General features: G+C 27.6%; 1 protein-coding gene across 6 annotated transcripts in view; it reads left to right on the top strand.

Moving 5' to 3' along the window:
- The window catches only part of LOC129619375 (trafficking kinesin-binding protein milt), an 86,922-nt gene that overhangs the window by 16,267 nt on the left and 49,686 nt on the right, over positions 1 to 20,969 (top strand). The window contains exons 1-2 of one of the 6 annotated variants that reach the window (XM_055534621.1): positions 18,544 to 18,672; positions 19,015 to 19,261. The exons of 2 other annotated variants lie outside the window; for them this stretch is intronic. Coding sequence is in view for 1 of the 4 variants with exons in the window: in XM_055534619.1 (XP_055390594.1) it covers positions 18,663 to 18,672 (10 nt within the window). In the remaining 3 variants the exon portion in view is untranslated. 3 more of the 6 variants (XM_055534620.1, XM_055534622.1, XM_055534619.1) reach the window with 3 other exon arrangements.

Below are 20,969 nucleotides of genomic sequence, written 5' to 3' on the forward strand. Positions count from 1 at the left end.
CAATATTCTTAATAACTTTATAATTTAGCCTTAACTTTATAATTGTAATATTTTGCTTAATAATCAATTATTTGCTATAAATATGTTGAAAAATAGTAATTAAGTTCAGTTAAGTTTTGTTATTATAATTAAATACATTAACTCAATAAAACGGACATTAGTCCAGAAAAATATTTTTTTACAAGAAATTGAACTATAATTTCTTAACTTACATATATTGTAATTGTAGAATATCTGTAATATTTTGTATTGTTTTTTATTTTCTATAAAAGTCTAAATATGTAAATCTAAAGTAAGTCTAAATATGTTGACATGGGTGAGAGAAGCGAAATAGGACGATATTTATTAAGATCTAAGGGACTACCCATTTTAAATAACAGAATTATTTCAGCAATTTTAAGCCCATCCGAAAAAACACCCTTAGATGTTGTCAACTTTGATCTTTTGACATATATAAAACAAAAAAATGAAACAAGAAAATGAAACTTCTTTTAATAAATTGTTAGAAAAAGAATCAGAAGTACACGAAGCAGAGTTTTTAAGACCCATTATAATTTTATGAATTTTAGAAGCGGTGAACTGTTCGAGGAAAAAAATATCAATGCAAAAAGTTTCAATAAAATTAGATGAAGTCCTGCTACTGATACGGTTACTCCTAGATAAGTTATCCTGTACAACATTTGCAAAAAAGTAATTAAAATGCTTGGTAACCACAGTGGGATTGGTTACAATTGCAGAATTAATTTCTAAATATATGTCGGGATACTTGAGGTCCTTATTTAGTATAAACTTAATAACACGCCATTCAGCTTTAGAATTACCTTTATTTACATAGAATTCCTTAAGATAATAATTTTCAATTACGACTTTAATTTTATTTCTAATATCTTTTTACAATTTATGGTAAAATGCAACCAAGCGTAAATTGTTAGCGTACATTTTAACCTTTAATCTAAGACGATTCCTGTTATTAAACATAACAACAAGTCTAGAAGTCATCCAAAGCTTTAATTTTTTAACTCTTGGATGTGAAATAGAGTCCATCATGCAATTATTAATATGGTATCTAAGAATATCGCAGAATTTCGAATAACAAACAGAAGGTTCATCAGCTGCTTATTAAAATCTTAACTTATTAAAATCAATATTAAAAAGATTATTATAATAAATATTTTCCATACGGCCAGAGGAACAGCTAAAGCCAGAACTTAAAGATAACATGCAGTGATCAGTAGTACCAAGTCCAAAACTTCAGGGAAAAAGATTCATTATTATTCCTATGCAACCTTAGAAAAATATGGTCGATGCATGAATCAGACGACGGACGAGTAATCTCAGAAATAAGTGAAGAAAAACCAAGAGAAGATAGTAATAATAAATATTCATCAACATCACTATTAGAAGAAAGTAAATTAATATTAAAATCACCTACCAGAATTAAATTTTTAAAATTCACTTCAGAAAAAAAATTATTAAGCTCACCAATAAATTCACGAATACTAGCTCTATGAAGTCTATAAACCCAAATAATTGTGTATTCAAAACCATTTATAATACAACTAATTCTAATAATTTCGCAACTAAAGAAATTAAATTTTACACGTTCGCGGACGCGAATGCTATAGCATTCATTTTCATAGTAACGCATAATGACGAGAATGGTATAACATTCAAATTTTAAAGCCAATTTTTGTTCATTTAATGTTATACAAACTTATGTTTTTGTAATTTATGAATTTCAAAATTCATAATTTCAGCTACCTGAAATTTTTAGCGTCCGCGAACGTGTTAAGCAACGTACACTTAAAATCAGTTAAGAGTTACAAGCTGAGGAAACCGTTAGCCCGGTGTAATATAACTATATTGTTCGTCATCAAATATGAACTGGTTTTTTTGAAAGTGGTATAAGTCCACTTGTTAAAAAGGCTAAGTTAATGGTAATTTTAGTGACCTTTAGACAACTTCTCTCCACTATTTACAATCAAAATTTCAACAGAGTTCTATGTAGACATAAAACTAACAAATTATGTTATTATGGCCAGAATATTTAAATTGATTCAAACGCAAGCCCATAAATATCTGAATATGTAAAGAAATGGACTTATACCACTTTCAAAAAAACCAGTTCATATCCAGATTTCACTCACAAATATTAAATTAGGAAAATCATTCAGCGAATTCACGTACATATGTTAACAATGAAAAACAATTTTCCTTTAGATTCCTTATATTCCTTAGTTATATTATTGATGTAACAGTGAAAATTTAGAGGACATAATTAAAGTTTCGAAACATGTAATCTACTCTATAATTTTTATCTAATATTATAATAAGCAAATTAGAAAGAGGAAATTAAAAGCTTTGAGAATAAGTTAAAGTAAAACAAAAAAATCAAAAGTAAATGAAATTAATACCAAATAAAATAGAATCAAACTTGAATTTTATTAAAATCCTGAAAGCAATTAATCTATAAGTACTTTAATGCCACCTTCGAATTTCCGCAAATAAATAGATGAATTTCTGACCCATAAAAATTTACAAATATGTTGAATCTTAAATTATCTCGCTTTTTTCAGCCGAGATCTATAGTATGGTGACAAAGAATCATTTACGAAGATGTTTTTACGAACAAATTCACCAACCAGACGATGATTTGAATTTCATAATTTTGTGTTTTAAATTTAGACAAGAAAACCTTACAAAAATAATATTTGTATTGTTGCTCGGTAAATTAATATTATTCTTCTTATTTACATTTGCTTCATTTCAAGATTTAATTTATACAAAGAATTAAGTGATTTATCATTTTATACAATCATCGGCTTGATGTGAATTCGCCGGAGAAATTGATTGAGCAGCCACAATACCATCATGAAATGATTTTCTGCGAGAGTGATTACAGGTATTTTGTTCGAGCTTATTTAATTTTAATTCAAGACTGGCAACTTTATTTATAAGAACTTCCTTTTCTTTCATTAAAGAAATTATTTAAGCGTTATTATCAAAAAACATTTGCTTCATTTCAAGATTTAATTTATACAAAGAATTGAGTGAATTATCATTTTATACAATCATCTGCTTGATGTGAATTCGCCGGAGAAATTGGTTAAGCAGCCACAATACCATCATGAAATGATTTTCTGCGAGAGCTAAAATCTATAGGAAGAGTTATTTTTACCGACCGTATTGTGTAAACAATAGGTAGGTTATGTGATGGCAACAAATTTTGCATATCGAGTTTTCGGTGGGAACGTACTTCTCCATAGTAGGGAAGTGTAAACAAACTATTTTTAGCAACCTGTCGGTCTGTGTGTGCACGCGTATATCTTAAGTTCGGCTGAACCGATTTTGATAAAATTTTATATGTAAGTTCATTTCCGCCATGGCACGGATCGATCAACTTTTGGTATATATCAGGCTTCGGGAACTGAACTTTTTAGCGGGCTTGTTTTACATTTTTGAACATTTTGAAGAAAATGTTCAACCGATTTACTTGAAATTTTATATATAAGCTTCCCTAGACCGACCGCGAAACCTCCTAACTTTTGGAAGAAATGAGGCATCGGCAACTATACGTTTACTACGGGCCAAATATACATTTTTGTGTATATAAAGAGAAATAATCAACCGATTTCATTGAAATTTAATATATGAATTCCTCGTAATAAAACAATGAACATGTAAATTTTTTGGAAAGATCAGGGCTCGAAAATTGATCTGCGGGCCGATTTTACATTTTTTACCATATCTACGGAACGAATTGATGGAATTTCTTGAAATTTGATATTTGAGTTCTGGTTGTTACCGAAGCTAACTGGCGATCATTTCAGGGAATTCGGGTAGCACAAAGCGAAACTCTACTAAGAGCCAAATTTACATTTTTCTTAGTATGTTAACTATAAGCTTACTAATAAGTCTTAACTTAACTATAAGTCCTAAAAATTGGAAAGAAGAATTTAACAGACATTTTTATAATATTCTGTAACACTTTCATTTAACTAGGCAATATACAATGCGGTTGGTTATGGGCTGACCACATCAGATTTTTTCTCATAAAATCGATTTCATTGTGAAACAAATTTCTGCATGCAGTACATCTTTACAATAAGAGCATTAAACTGAAATAAAATTAAATTAAGTTAGGTAAAAATTTTGTTATTTTTATTTTAATAACAATTTTTTTTTTATATTTTATTTGTCATTTCGTAAAACTTAGGTAAAAACATTCGAACGTATGAAAGTTATAGTTATAAATTTAAAATTTCATTATTATACTTAATTGCTTTACACAATAAAAAATTTTAAAAATAATTATTATACAAAAATTATCATAAAATATCAACTTATTTAATAATCAGTTCTATTTTTTTTCTTCTTTCTTTTTTATACAATATATGCCTATAAAAATACCTATATATGTACCTATTAAACATACCCAAACATTATACTAAAACCTACATAAGATACTACGTTACATACATTCACAAATTATTCAGATATTTTTTAATATTTATTTTAATTTTTTAGTTTTTAAATTTACAAGTGCAACATAGATAAGTGGAACAACAAATAAATCTTAAAATTTCTTTTGAAATAATATTTTTATAAACAGATTTATAGTCACAGTTAAAAAACAATCGTGCAATGGGCTCTTTGAAATCTGATATATTTTCAAATTCGTTAATTCTTTTGATGTGCATTTCTATAATATATTTCGGATACTTTAGCATAGAAAGATTTATTTTGTCGTAAATTTCATCAAAAACGATCAATTTAAAATCATTTATATCAGATATTATATTTAATTGGTTAATTTAATTGGTTTCGATAAGCAAAAGGCACTGTTTTAAAATTTTTATCAAATTCACATTGCAACTTTCAACTGGAACTTGCATTGGCTTTAATAGAGATAGAGACATAGAGTCCGTGTTAGATATAATTTGAAGTAATTCACAGCAAGTTTTCTGACGATATAGTGAGGTGCAAAAATAAAGCAAATCCTTTTCGTTTATATCAGGCCTTAGCTTAGTGACAGATTGGTTATGAACAAACATTGGCTTAACATAATTTTTTTTATATATAACTATGATTTCATTTGAACAGTCCTTATTATCAGATGACCTGCTGAATTGCTCCAAATCTAAACAGAGAAAAAAAAAAAAGTAGCAAACAAAAAGATTATTATGTGCAAAAACTTGTGCAACACCATTCTCAACAGAATCGTTATAGCTCCAATAACGATTGAGAGGTAATTGCTTAGAAAGAAATTTCTTTACCTATTACTCTCCAATTGAAGTTGTTGACTCTGAGATCGTAAAAATTGGACCTACGAATGATCTCCTGATGTGTTCGTCGCCCTAAGCGGTTCCTAAAAAGTGCGCCCCCTTCAACCGTTTCACCTATTTTATTACTGTGAACAAAATTTAATAGGCATTACACATTGCGCATCATAAAGCACTTGCTTGTAACCTTATTACGCTGAATGCAGAACTAATTATAGAATTAAAGTCTGGAACTAAACTTTCAATTTTTTGTTTTATAAATTCAAAAACAAGGTAATTTATTTAACTGTATGTTTTTTTATGAAGTTATGAGATTTATATCAATCATTTAAACTTGATTTTTTGATTTTAACAACCAAAAAATTTACTTTTTGGCGTTAGTGAAACTTATTGTAAAAGGTTCTATGAAAATGATATCAAATGAACTTTTTCAAAGCTTATTTGAATATGAAAAAAAGTAAAAATTTATTTTTATTCGTAATTTTAAATTTACGAATAAAATTTGGCTTTTTATTTCACAAATCGCCTGAGAAATGAAGCAGCGTATAAAAAAAGTTTCGACTTGCATTCAAAAATTTAAGGAAAATCAAAGTTTCGTTCTAAAATTTGTGACTTAAAAAATAAGCTCTTTATTAAACAACATTTTTTCAATTCAATATAAGTAGTAGACATTACCAATTAATATTTAATTCTGTTATTGATAACAGTTTTCTCAAAAACGAAAGCAAAACATAGTAGTAGAAATTCATAACGATCATGTAATTTTGAAATTCATTAAAAATTTTTTGTTGTTAAATAAAAAGAAAATATTGGTATACTTATACACAATCTCAATATCAAGCTATGCATTCCATTATTTAAGAATATTGCTCTCATTCTCTTTTTCTAATTTCTTTCTATTCTCGTTCTTAATTTTTGTTTTTTTTTTTTTTTTGTTCTTGTTGTTTACTAATGCAATAGTATACAGAAAAAGTAATACATTATAATAATGTATTTGTTTGTTTGGTGAGTGGAATGCAACTAAGCATAAATAAAATTTTGCATATATGAAACAATTTAAATATAATGTGTACGAACGAGTGTAGCCAGGACGATCACTAAGCATAATAAAAATTTTGCTTTGTGATATAATTATATGTGTACGAGCGAGTGTTGATAGGGAGCAATCTCAGCAAAATTAAAATCTTGCTTTATGAGATAATTATATGTGTACGCATGAATGTTGATCTTATTCATATTAAACAATATAAATTATGTGTGCATGTATATTTTTGAATATTTTTATTTTTTGCGTATCTTGCTTCTATGTATATTATATGAGACGATTTCACTTATGTATATGCAGGATTGAATGTGTACAGCTGTATGAAATAATATTTTCTGTGCATAGGCATAATGTACGAATTTATTCTAGTATGTAAAAGCAAAAATTAAAAATTGCAATTCTGATGATTCATATCATTAAAAAAAATATTTTGTGTATTCGTATAATAAACTAGTCGTGTGTGCTTGCATTGCCAGCCTTGCAAGTATTATGCCTGTAGTTTTGAAATTGTGTTCCATTCTGTGGCTGAGATATTTTAAGTTTACTTTATTTCTTCAAAAACACACCCGTAATGTAGATACATATAGATATGTTTTTTTCTAATAAATAATAAGATAAAACCTAAAATAAGAAAAGTTCTGAAAAATAATTACCGAAAAATACATAATTAAGCAAATAATTAGTTCCTTTGAGATCTAATACCTTTGAGTAATTTATTTTAGAACCTCGATTTGAGTTATATCGCATAAAATCTTAAAATACTTTTTACAATAAGCACTTTAAGAGATAAATTACTATATACGCATAAAATTCGCTATTAAAATGCATGCATGTGTGTATTTGCAGTTTTAATACATGCGAATAAAACGCGTGTTTGTGAAATGAGTTACCACCACTACTAACGTATATAGGGTAATGCGTATAGCATACGATTTCTATGCAAAAAGTCCCAGCTTCGAACCCTGAAAAATGCGATTTGCCAGATGAACTTTTTTTTATTGATAATTAAAACTTTACAATTTTCTTAAGAAAGTGTTCACGTTTTGTTATAACTCACACTTGCAAAAATGAATTCATATACAATATTAATACTACCAAAAGTAAGTAAAAAATTACCCCTACAGGATGTAGTACCATTTTGTAAAAAACGGTTACAAAGCATCTTGGGAATGGGTGAAGGGGGAGGGTGGGTGGAGTTCTTGCTTTTTCTGGGACCCTAGAGGCAAAACTCTACCTAATGCCTTCTGTCCCATGTCTCTAGCCCTTCTAGAAGTACACGTACTTTTTACCACCTGAGAAGTAGCTATATATATAAATAATGTAAAATATGATGGTTTTTGATGAGTTATACAAAATATGAGTAAAATATAGAATTATTAAGGGAAATTCAAGGTACTGCGTAGCCTAGTGGTTAGCGTGGTAGTCTCATAGCCAGAAGGTTATTGGATCAATGCTTGCCTGGATGTTGTCGTGTTTTTATTTTTTTGGATTATTTTAAAAATTTTTTTTTTATTTTGTTTAAATTTTGTGTTTTATTTTTTTTTAATATATTACAGATGAATATTATTATAAAAATTTAAAGAAAATTTCCAAAAAAAAAATTGTTACAATAGTTAAGTACATAAATATCTATATTATATTTTACAAGATTTTTCCAGTTCATGAACAGGTATACATATAATCTAATAAATAACAAAAACAAAAAAATGAAAATAGCAAAAGAGAATACTGGGTAGAAACATTACTCAATTGATTATACATACTGTAAAGCAAAAACAAAAAATGAAAAGCGAAAAGCGAAAGAGAATAAAAAAAGAGTAGTAATATTTTTTTTGTGTTTTTTGCTTTACTACCATAAACAAAAATAAAAAGCAAAAGGAAGCGAAATATTTTAAATGAGTTAAGTAAGAGTAAAATAATTTTTTGTTGTTGTATTTAACATGGAATGGAATTAAAAAAAATAAAACTAAAAATTGTGAGAGATATAAGAACACGAATAACGTTACGTTACGTACTAAGGCAATTATTCTTCGTGTGCTTGCGAAATTTCAATTGAGTAAGTAGCCAAGCCAGGTCTGTATAAAGAAAAAAGGCATTGATTTTTTATTAATTCACATTCACTTTGGTTTTAAAGTTTAGCGTGAAAGGTACTATTTCCTTTCCTTTTAATTTTGTTCGGCATCAGTTCCCCATCCGTCTTGCATATGCCATGACTATAAATAAGTCCCAAGGGCAAACTTTTGAAAAGGTTGGCCTCTATCTCCCCCAGCCGTGCTTTTCGCATGGGCAATTATACACAGCATGTTTAAGAGCCATAGACTCCAATTCTTTAAAAATTCAAGTCAAAGATACGGTTCGTCAGGGAAAAATCGATGATGGAAATATTTTAACAGATAACGTTGTTTATAAGGAAATTTTTCGTTCTTAATTGTTAACTAATTCTTAAATTGAATTTTAATCATATCTATGTAATTAACAGTGACACATATTACATCTTAAAATTTATTAAATTAAAAATATTTCCATTACTTTTATTTATCATTAGTATTCAAACCAATATGATATTTATGCATATACAAGTATGCATAATTTAAATGTAAAGTGCAGTTCACTTTGTGAATCGATTTATTGCTTAAAATGCTCTAATATTACTAATGGCGTTTTAAGACTTATAAATAAAGAAAATTGCAATATTTCTTGGCGATGCGACTCTTGCTTCAGTATCTCTTTTCGTGATATTTTGGTTAAGTTGGATAATTTATCTAATGAATTGTCATCCATCAAAAATACCATTTTGAAATTGTCTAAGCCTGTTTCCAAGGATCCTGTTTTAATCAACACTATGCCATCCAGCATTTCTCTAGATAAAGTGGAACTAAGTTCAGTTTCTACGGATATAAATGCTAATAATGTAAGTGAACAGTGTAATCCCAAACATATTGCTGTTTCTTCACTTAATGATCATGAGTCAGAAAGTGCTACTGTGGATGACAACGCCTGTAATTTGGTTGTTGTACAGCGCCAAAAATGGCTACATGTTTCTCGTCTCGACAAAAATACAACATCTCAGAATGTGATAAATTATGTATCCTCTAAGCTCAAGATTGACCAATCAGTTATCAAGTGTTTTAATTTAGTAAAAAAGGATGCTGACATTAGTCAGCTGAATGCTATTTCATTTAAAATAAGTGTACCTGAGGAATTTTACAATATTATCAAGACTACTGAATTTTGGCCATTAGGAATTGAAACAAAAGATTTTATATTTCAAAAAAACTCATCATCAGTTCAGCAAAAACAAATAAGTTAACATGTGCCACATTAAATAAAATTTCTAATGTAGCATACAATTCTTTGTCGCTTACTACATCTCTCTCATCAAATTCATCATCACCGTTATATTCTCACGCACACAATAATACCAGTGGTAATGTTAATTCATCTCTCTCATCTGAAAACTCATTCAATACGGCAAATTCTACTTTCTCTGATGACAATTACTTTAATTTATATTATCAAAATACGAGAGGCCTACGTACTAAAACTAATGAATTCTACAGAACTGCATATGATAATTTCTTTTCTGTCATTGCTTGTTCTGAAACATGGCTACACAATGGAATTTTTTCTTCTGAATTATTCGACGAGTCTATTTATTGTGTTTATCGAAAAGACAGAGATTCATTAGCTACAGGTCGGCGACTTGGTGGTGGAGTATTACTAGCTGTGAATTCATCTTACTACAGTCAGCCTATTACTCTTTTAAATCATGATAATTCAATCGAACAATTATGTGTAAGAATTACTTTTAATAAGTCTAATATTTTTTGCAATAATATTTCTAATACAAAGAATTTATTTGTAATTTTAAGTTATATTCCCCCAAATAGTGAATTTGAACTTTATAAATTACACATTCAAAATATTCAACATATTTTTGATTTAAATTGTGATATAAATAATTATTTTTGTATATTGGGTGATTTTAATCTACCTTCAATATCGTGGCAATATATTGATAATAATGTAAACAAAATTTTAATGCCATTTAAAGCTAATTATTGTGATTCGTATGTTGTAGATTCATTATTTTCACTTGACTTGACTTCTAGCTCAAATCAATAATATTTTTAATATTTTAAATAAATTATTAGATTTAGTTTTTATCTCTAATGATATTAGTTTTATGATTAATGAATTTGAAATTCCTATTGTAAAAAAAGATTTATATCACCCACCATTATTAATTAAGCTTAAATTTGTTAATGATTTACCTGTTGAAATTGTAAATATTCCACAATTCAATTTTATATTCCAAAGAAAAGTGTAATCAAGTCTCGGCATCCACCTTGGTATAATAAGAGGCTTCTTTCTTTGAAAAATGCGAAGAATAATGCTTATAGAAAATTTAAGCGCAGCTCGCTTTCAGCAGATAAAATAGTCTTTCAGAGGTTGCGAAGGGAATTCGATTTTTTAAGTAAATTTTTATATAAAAATTATATTTTGGCTTGTGAATCGAATATGAAGTCTAACCCTAGATTTTTTTGGACATATATCAATGCGCATAAAAGATCTTCTGGTTTTCCTACTGGCATTTTTTATAATGAATCTATAGCTTCTGATATTCAATCAACATGTAATTTGTTCGCTAAATACTTTGAATCTGTTTATGAAAAATCTAATATTTCTCAATCACTGGATTATAATGACAATGTTCACCAGGTTCTAGATTTAGGATATTTGCAATTGACTTACGGTGACGTTTATGATAAGATTTCCCAATGTGATCATAACTTAGGTACAGGTCCAGATGGGATTCCAAATTCTGTACTAAAAAATTGTATATCCAGTTTATCTGAACCTTTATTAATAATTTTTAATAGGTCTTTGAAAGAAGGTGTTTTTCTTGATCAGTGGAAATTTTCTAATATTTTTCCTATTTTTAAGAACGGTTCAAAATTAGATATTAGAAATTACAGACCTATAGCTAAGTTATCCGCTATTCCAAAGATATTCGAGGCTATAGTCACTGACAAAATTTATTTTTTAGCCAAGGAAATTATTTCACCAAATCAACATGGTTTTGTCAAAGGTAGATCAACCAGTTCTAATTTATCAATTTTTTTGAACTCAGTCTACAATGCAGTGGAACGTGCTTTCCAGGTGGACGCTATTTTCACTGATATATCTAGGGCTTTTGATAAAGTAGATCATTTTAAACTTCTTTCTAAGCTGCAAGCACTAGGTTTTCATGGTACAACTTTGAAATGGATACGTTCTTATTTATTAGAGCGCAAAATTTCTGTTAAAATCTCCAATTGTGAATCTTATTCATTTCTAGCTACCTCTGGATTTCCTCAAGGAACGCATTTGGGTCCTTTGCTCTTTCTTTTATTCACAAATGATTGTGCTTGTCACATTGACTGTTCTATTTTATCATTCGCTGATGACACAAAATTGTTTTCTATTATTAGATCAGTGGAGGATTGTCATCGGCTCCAGTTAAATATTCATAAATTTTATAACTGGTGTTCTTCGAATGGTTTCATGTTAAATGTAGAAAAATGTAAGGTCATGAGATTCTATAGAACAAATAATTTCATTAATTTTAGCTATAGGGTGAATAATTTTATATTAGATAGTGTCGATGAAATAAAGGATTTGGGGATAATTCTGGATAACAGGCTTACTTTTAATCCTCATATCGACCATGTAATTTCAAAGGCTTTTTCTATGCTGGGCTTTATCAAGAGGCAGTCTGCACATTTTTCTGATCCCTACACATTTAAAAGCTTATTTGTCTCGTTGGTCCCTCCTCACCTCGAATATGCTGCTCTTATTTGGATGCCATCCTACGAAAATCATATAAAGCGTATTGAATTTGTCCAGAAGAATATGGTTCGGTTTTGCTTGCGTAAATTTAATTGGGAGTTGAATACCACTGGATACATTGCCAAATGTAAACTCATTGATATTCAAACTCTTGAATGTAGACGTAATGTTGCTTCTGTAATGTTTTCTTATGATGTTTTATCTGCGAGAATAAATTGCTCAGAAATTTTGAATTTATATAATATTTACGCCCCAGCACATGCTGTCAGAAATCGTCGTTTTCTATATCTTGATTCGCATAGAACTAATTATGGTTTTTGCGAGCCTATAGTTGCTTCTCAACATTTATTTAATATTTGTTTCTCTGAAATTGATTTTGATTCTAATAGAGATAAAGTTAGAAGAGATGTCACCAAATTTTTCAGTAGTACTTAAGCTTTAATTTTATTATATATTATATACATAAATGAATTTTGTTTTATTTGTTTAATTTTTTCTTTACTTAATTTTAAGCTGATTATGTATTTTTTATTCCAAAATCTGTAAGGGTTATTTCCCAGTAGATTGAAATAAATAAATAAATAAATAAATAAATATATACCTGCATATGTATGCCATAATATGTACAAATTTTTCTAAACTTATTTTAAAATTGATTGCCACAATCCTGTTTTTACAACAGATAATGCTGCTTATAAACAAACCACAGGGGCCCCTAGTGTATGTATATATTTTTTTAAATCTTCCTAACTAATTTTTTTAAGCTTTCTATATAAATTGAATAATATTAAAATTTGTGGTTTCGCATATAGAAACACATAATTATTAAATCATGGGGGAAACATAAGAAATAAATTTTTCAAATAAAGAAAAGGTTTAGGCATAAATAAAATAATATTTTTATTCAAATATATGTATGAACATGAATGTATTAGAATTGAGCATTTTAAAATTTTTTGTTCAAAAAATTTGAAATAAAATTTTAAGCAAAAACGTACATAATTATGAATGTATAACTATTTTTTTAAAACTGCGGGTGAACATATAAGTTTCTCAAATAAAGAAAAGGTCTAGATTAAAATAAAATAATAATTGTATTCAAATATATGTATGTACATATGAATGTAGTTTTTCAAATAAAGAAAAGGTTTAGGCAAAAATAAAATAATAATTTTATTCAAATATATGTATGTACATATGAATGTATTAAAATTTAGCATTTTACAGTTTTTCCTTTGGACCAATAATAATAAAATTCTAACTACATACGTACATAATATATTCTGTATGTATATTTTTTTAAAGCTTGCTGACGAAATGTAATGTTCAAAACAACAACAAATGAAATATTGATATTCAGATGCCACAAAACATCTGATGTCTGATAAAAGCTAACATTTATTTACGTTAAGATTAATTCGATTATGCGAACCAAAAATATGTGAGATCATTATATTTTCAAATATTATTTATTTGCCGGTTTGTGTTTCTAATATGTTAATAACGTAAAACGTAAAACGTATCATTTATCTCTTGGTTTGTGTTTCTAATTATAAAAAGTATAAAAGAAAAACGTGCTTTTGTTATACAAAATTTTTTTCAGAAAATCTTAAAATAGAGCTATTTCGGGGCTTAAAAGTTCCAATGTCAGATTTTTCTGGGACCCTAGAGGCAAAACTCTACCTAATGCCTTCTGTCCCATGTCTCTAGCCCTTCTAGAAGTACACGTACTTTTTACCACCTGAGAAGTAGCTATATACATATAATGTAAAATATGATGGTTTTTGATGAGTTATACAAAATATGAGTAAAATATAGAATTATTAAGGGAAATTCAAGGTACTGCGTAGCCTAGTGGTTAGCGTGGTAGTCTCATAGCCAGAAGGTTACTGGATCAATGCTTGCCTGGATGTTGTCGTGTTTTTATTTTTTTGGATTATTTTAAAAATTTTTTTTTTATTTTGTTTAAATTTTGTGTTTTATTTTTTTTTAATATATAACAGATAAATATTATTACAAAAATTTAAAGAAAATTTCCAAAAAAAAAATTGTTGCAATAGTTAAGTACATAAATATGTATGTATATATTTTTTTAAAGCTTCCTAACTAATTTTTTTAAGCTTTCTATATGAATTGAATAACTGCCATACAACTTCAAAAGTTATTTGGCTATATCTCAGGAACTACAAAAGCTGTAATATAGATATTGCACACAAGCGAATATATTAATAGGGCCGATGTGCTTGATAAAACTCGTTAAAATTTCTTGGCTCTTTCCGATAGCTGCCATACAACTTCAATAGTAGTTTGGCATACACAGTATTTTTAAAAACACAGTACTGAAATTTTGCATAAATTAATATGGTAATACGGCAACTTAAAGTCATAGTCTGCCCCATAGTTAGTTATGGCATCTTTATTCGCACATAGGATAACAAATTCGTACGGGTATTACAGAGTTGACAAGGTCAACTCCACTTTTTTTCTCGTTTATATTATTAGGAATAAAATATTATGTTTGTATGTAGGTACATTTTATCAAGTAAATTTCGCCATAAATTGAATTAAAGTTGTATTAAATTTTTTTTTTAAATTTATGGTTTTTTTAAATTTTTAATGGCGCCCCTGCTTTTCTGTCGCCCACTGCAAATGCATACTTTGCATATATGAACCGCCCGTCCCTGTGCTATACCATATTGCAACTTGAAGTGAACTATTGCATAGTAAATTTTTAATAGCAGACCCATCGAACAAAAATTTCTTAAATAATAAAAATATAATAAGTAATTTTGAAAACTGGACACATGAGATTTCTAATTTAAATTGCTGTCAATAATTATTCCTAAATATTTAAAATTTTTCACCAACTCGATTTTTGTTACTACTACAACAATTTATACTATTTGTACAAGAAGCTATTTTACATCCACATGAATGAAAAATTAAATCTAAATCAAAAGCATTTACCTTATTTAAGTTAAAAACCATTACTTCAGTTTTACTGCTAATTTTAAGTTTATGATTTATAACCATAATCTAGTTAAAGTAATATCTGATTCTAGACTGTCTTTGAGATCGTTTGGTTTTTTTCCAATATATGCAAATGCACAATCATCCGCAAACCCCGTGATATTTCCTTTAAAGGACTGATTAAATAATGAATTTATATAAATTAGAAACAATAACGGACCCAAAACTAACCCCTGTGGCACTCCTATACTTATTGATCTGCCCTCACTAAAAATATTATTCAACTTAACCTTTTGGGTTCTATTTTGTAGGTAAGAACGAATAAAATCTAGCATGAAATCCCTAAAACCAGCTCTCTCTAACTTAACAATAAAAATTTCATGATCAATGGTATCGAAGGCTTTAGTAATATGTATAAATAGAGCAGCCATGCTATTACTTATATTTAAACTCGAATATAACTCAGAGCTCAATTTTAAACTAGCATCTTCTGTACTTCTGCCAGCAAGAAAACCAAACTGCTCATAATTAAAGAAATTTATTTTGTTAAGATAATTAATCATTCTTTTCTTGAATAACTTCTCCAATACTAGGTAAAATAGAAATCGGTCTGTAATTGGATATGCCTTCATTCTTCATAACTTCAAAATTTTTTAAGGGACGTGGAAATTATCCACTGAATACAGAAAAGTTAAAAATATAACTAAAAATATCACAAATAAAAGAGCCTATTTTTTTTAAAACATTATTATTAATAGCGTCAATAGTACATGAGTTTTTATTATTCAAAGCCAGTATAGAATCATAAACTTTATAAGGTTATATTTCCAAATAACCAAAGGAATGAGATTGAATAACGTCAAAAAATAATATATCTGTATTATGTTAGCAAGTACATTTTTTCAAATTATTTTCAACCATATTTTTTGCTGATTCAACAAAAAATTCATTAAACATATTTGCAATGTGATTATTGTCAACGACGGTTTCATCGTTACAAATTATTTTATGAATATTTGTATTAGGAACTTGCTTGTTTAAAATGTCATTGACTACCTTCCATTCCTGTTTAGAGTTACCGGCGTGACGATTTAATTCGGAAGTATAGTATGCATCTCGTAAAATTTTTGTTTTTGAATTTATTTCTTTGCATATATAAGAAATTTTTTTAAACAAAATTGAAATAAAAATAAAAAATTCATAGTTTATATTACAATAAATGTAATGACAATTACTAATTACAAATTTTAAGTTTTTTTATAATATTATTTGTCTTTTTCAAATTATATACATATAATATGTAAATTATAATTTTTTATTTTAATAGTCAAATTTTGTTTTTAAATCGCTTCGCTTTTATAATATGAATACACCATTTCTGCCACCTTGTACTGGAATAAGTTACAGAAATTTAACTCCCGCTTTAAAAATTCTTAATATTTTTTCCTATACTTTATATACGAAAAAATAAATAACTCCCGCTTTTAAAAATACATTATAAAAAACATGTAGACATCTGTTACGTACTCTCCCAAAATTTCTTATGTGTATAAAAATGAAAAAAAGAGGCTACTCTTTTTTGTATGCAAATATTGGTGAGTGATTACATTAGTGAAAACGGAGAGTCGAACTACTTATTAGTTGATATACTTTGCTACAAACAGTACTTGAAATCAGCATGGTATTGAATTTATAGAAGAAACGCTCCAATTTCAAATATTTAGAATTTTTATTTGATTTTTATCCTAATATACACCTAAAACTTTATGGTAATTTATGATAATTTTATGATTACAAATAATGAAGAAAAAATTATAAAAATAACATATTAATAGTATAAGTAGTACTTTACCCCACAAACTACAGAGAAGACTTGAATATTTATATGATACATATGTATGTATGCACATATTTGTGGTGTGTGTTTACATATGTATATGATAAATACATTTTCTCAAATTTGAAAAAATACACAAAAATCAACTTAATACTTCAAAAAAAAATTTGCATTATTTTCTTTTTCTTGTAATGTAGCATTTATCGAAATTTTAAAAAAATCAACAGAACCTGGAAGATTTTTTTAAATCAATTCTTTAATGTTTTAATAACACCAAACCTGGAGAATGACTCACTCACTCTCTCTGAGGGTCCAGACTTATATTGCTGTCAGCCTTGTTTTATCCTAATGAAATTTTTACTACGTATCCATTATGTCTGTAAAGTTTCTTTGTAATCGATATGTGCATTATCGATTACAAAGAAACTTTGAATACAGAACGAATATTATTCGATATATTCGGTACTGAAATATGTTTAATATTCGTGTATTCGATACATTGAGTCATTGGACATTGACCATCGCTAATCTGTCATTAAGAGAAATTTTTAAATAAATAAAATAAAATATTATTGGATTTTTCTTACAATCAGGTTTTAAACCGCCTTATGTTTAAATGCTGCAATGTAAAAAATTAATATTTTGATAGCATTATAAAACAAATTTTATATTTAAATGACTAGTCCTCATGTTTTGACAATCCTGTGTGGTCATGTTCCCATTGATTATAGTTGTAAAAGTTTTTCACGTCCACATTGTGTTTTTATTTTTGAAAACAAAATTAGTTATAGCAACTATTTTCTGGTCAGATAGCATAAAAAAATTTTTTTCTTCAGCTTCATCGGGAAAAGTTCATATGAAAGAGCAAATTTTATGTAGAAAAATTTTTTCATTTTGAGAATTTTATCATCATTTACAACTTATCGAAAAAAAATCCTTGACATTTTGCTCAAAAAATGTAATTGTAAAAAATTAAATTATAAAGTAAACTAATAATAATTTTAAATATTTCATATCATTTAATACAAATTTTTTTATAACGAAATTTTTCGTGTTCATGTTTTCTGACAGCTATAATTAGTGTTATATTTTATTAAATATTTCAATAAAAACTTTAGAAGTACATACTCATAGAATTTGTCGCATCCCTGATACGTATGCCGAATATATTAAACATTGACGAATATTCCCTATCTCTACATTAATATTACATTGTACATAATATGTACGAAATAGTATGCTGTTCCACAATAGTAGAAAATAGATATTGGGAAAAAAACTGTATATTTCTATGAATTATAACAATATATATACATCTTTCATAATAATTTGAAAAATTTTAATATTTTTAATATTTAATGATGTGAAATAAGCGTTCTTTTAAAATTTTCAGTATTTCATAACCAAAGTATGTTTAGAGAAATAGTTTTGTACACATTGTCGCACGCCATTAATTCTATAATTTGCCAAAACATGAAGTTTTATTGTGCGCTATATGTACATTATGTAGGTGAAATAAAGTAGTGATAACTTGAAAAATTTAAATTTTATTGGTAAATATTAAGAAGTAAAATTTTTTAAATAATTTGTTTGATTAAAAAAAGAATAAAATATCTAAAGAATTCTAGTAAAACAAATTTGTATTCTTGTTAGTGGATAAAAATAAAGAAATAGTTTCGCAAATGTTCATGTGTGCATGCATAGGTGTAAGTATGTATAAATAAAGCATTAAAATGAAGTGTGTCAACTGCGTTTTGATATATGTAATTAAATTGGGCTTAAATTTTATTGAGTTTTCGTAGATTTCTCTAATAAATAGTAAAACAAAAAAAAATTTGAATTCCCGTCCGCCCGTATTACATAATAAAAATAAATTCTTTCACATGTCCTTAAATATGTACCTATGTATATACATACATGCACGTACATATATATATATACATACATGAACGTATGTATATATATACATATACATACATCCAATTTTACATATTTTTTTTCTTTTTTTTTTTTTTTGTGAAAAATATTTTATCATTATAAAATGGTAGTTCCACAGACATCTTTATATGTATTAAACCTGGAATCACAGGCATCTTTAATGCTTAATTCAAGATTGATCATTGCACTTTTTTGAAATATATTCTTATATTACGTATTCACGGTTCGAACTTTATTTGAAATATACTTTTTATGACATCCTAACATATGTACATACAGAAATTATTTTATATCGGTTTAATAATAACAAAATGAAATTTTATGCTCTACGTTACAAACTAGGATAATAAATTACAGGTAACAAAACATTTTTCAGGTAAAACAAAAATAGTAAAAACATGAAAAAATAGTTTTTGAAAAAAACTTTTTGAATTCAATTTTTTAATTAACTCCATAACATATTTACATAAAAAAATAAAATTTTTAATCCATTTATCTTAAAACTAGTAATATTTGACGAGAAAACCTATAAATTTTATCACGTAAATGCACTCATGTATTGAATTATATTACGCAAAAATTTTTAATTTTCTTTTAGTCAAGATTAAATTACATAGTTATTTAAATTGTTAAAATCAGCATTTGTAGGTAAGTAGTTGATTAAATTTTATTTGCCACACACAACAAAATAAAATTTAAAGCTCTTATAAGTTAAAAATACATTGTTGGTGTCCAAATCCTTTTTCCTAATGCTTGTGTACTTGTCACTGATGGCCTCTTTGGAAATGTAGGTATAGCGGGCCTTTCCCAGTATATCAAATGCATGCAACTGACGTTAGTCATGAATCCCAAGGCAACATGACGTCCAACATATGTTGCTAACGCAATTGATTGTCATTTTAGTTTTTTTTTCGCATGTTTTTAAAGGCTAATGCATAAGTGATTTGTTTGAAAATTGCTCAAATTACAGGTGATTGTCATTTTCTAAATCAAGCGATTGACGTGATTGACATGATCGTCAAATCTTTGACATACTGGGAAAGGGCAAGCATTTACGTTCTCCTTTTTTCGTATACTATTACTTCTGCATCGGGGCATTTCTATTTCCAAAAAAAAACTAGAATTCACTTTTTTTTTAAACTACATAACATACCTATATACATAAACAACGACATTCGTTTGTCTAATTATAAGTTATATATCTTCTTGATTCTTCTTGATATATTTTGGTGGAATAGTTTTACAGGTTTGGGTAGCTGTCATATAACTCCAAAAGCTAATTTTAAATATTCTGAAAAATAATAAAGTCAGATTCATGAAATTTGACAATTGTGTGGTCAGTTATTTCCTTGAAGTTTTGGTTGAATGAGTTGTAGGATCGCACAGCTACCATACAGCTCCAAAAGTAAATATTAATTATTTGGGAAAATAATAAAATTATACTGATGAAACTTGGCAGTCGTGGGTATCCCTGAAGAAGTTTTTGAAGTTACATGTGTATTTTCGATTCAATGTGGAAGAGATTAAAATATACTTATTCAACTAATGTTTATTAGTTGAATAAGTACGTGTATTTTGTTTAAATATTCAAATATTCAAATTTTGCATATCAATTTTTCGGTGGGAACGCGCTTCTCCATGGTAAGGAAGTGTAAAAAAACTATTTTTAGCAACCTGCCGGTCTGTCTGCTTGTGTGTGGGCGCGTGTATCTCAAGTTCGATTGAACTGATTTTGATAAAATTTTATATGTAAGTTTATTTCGATAATGGCACGGATTGATCAACTTTTGGGATATATCATGCCTCGGGAACTGCACTTTTTACCGGGTCTGTTTTACATTTTTGACCATTTTGAAGAAAATATTAAACCGATTTACTTGAAATTTAAGCTATATAAAAACTTTATTCGACCGTACGCGAAACATCCTAACTTTTGGAAGAAAGCAGGCATCAGCAACTGGACGTTTACTACGGGCCAAATATACATTTTTGCGTATATAAAGAGAAATAATCAACCGATTTAATTGAAATTTAATAGTTTAATTCTTCGTACTAAAACAATGAA

This window comes from Condylostylus longicornis, unplaced genomic scaffold (genome assembly GCF_029603195.1).
Source record: "Condylostylus longicornis isolate FDR11 unplaced genomic scaffold, ASM2960319v2 ptg000012l, whole genome shotgun sequence".
Lineage (NCBI taxonomy): Eukaryota > Metazoa > Arthropoda > Insecta > Diptera > Dolichopodidae > Condylostylus > Condylostylus longicornis.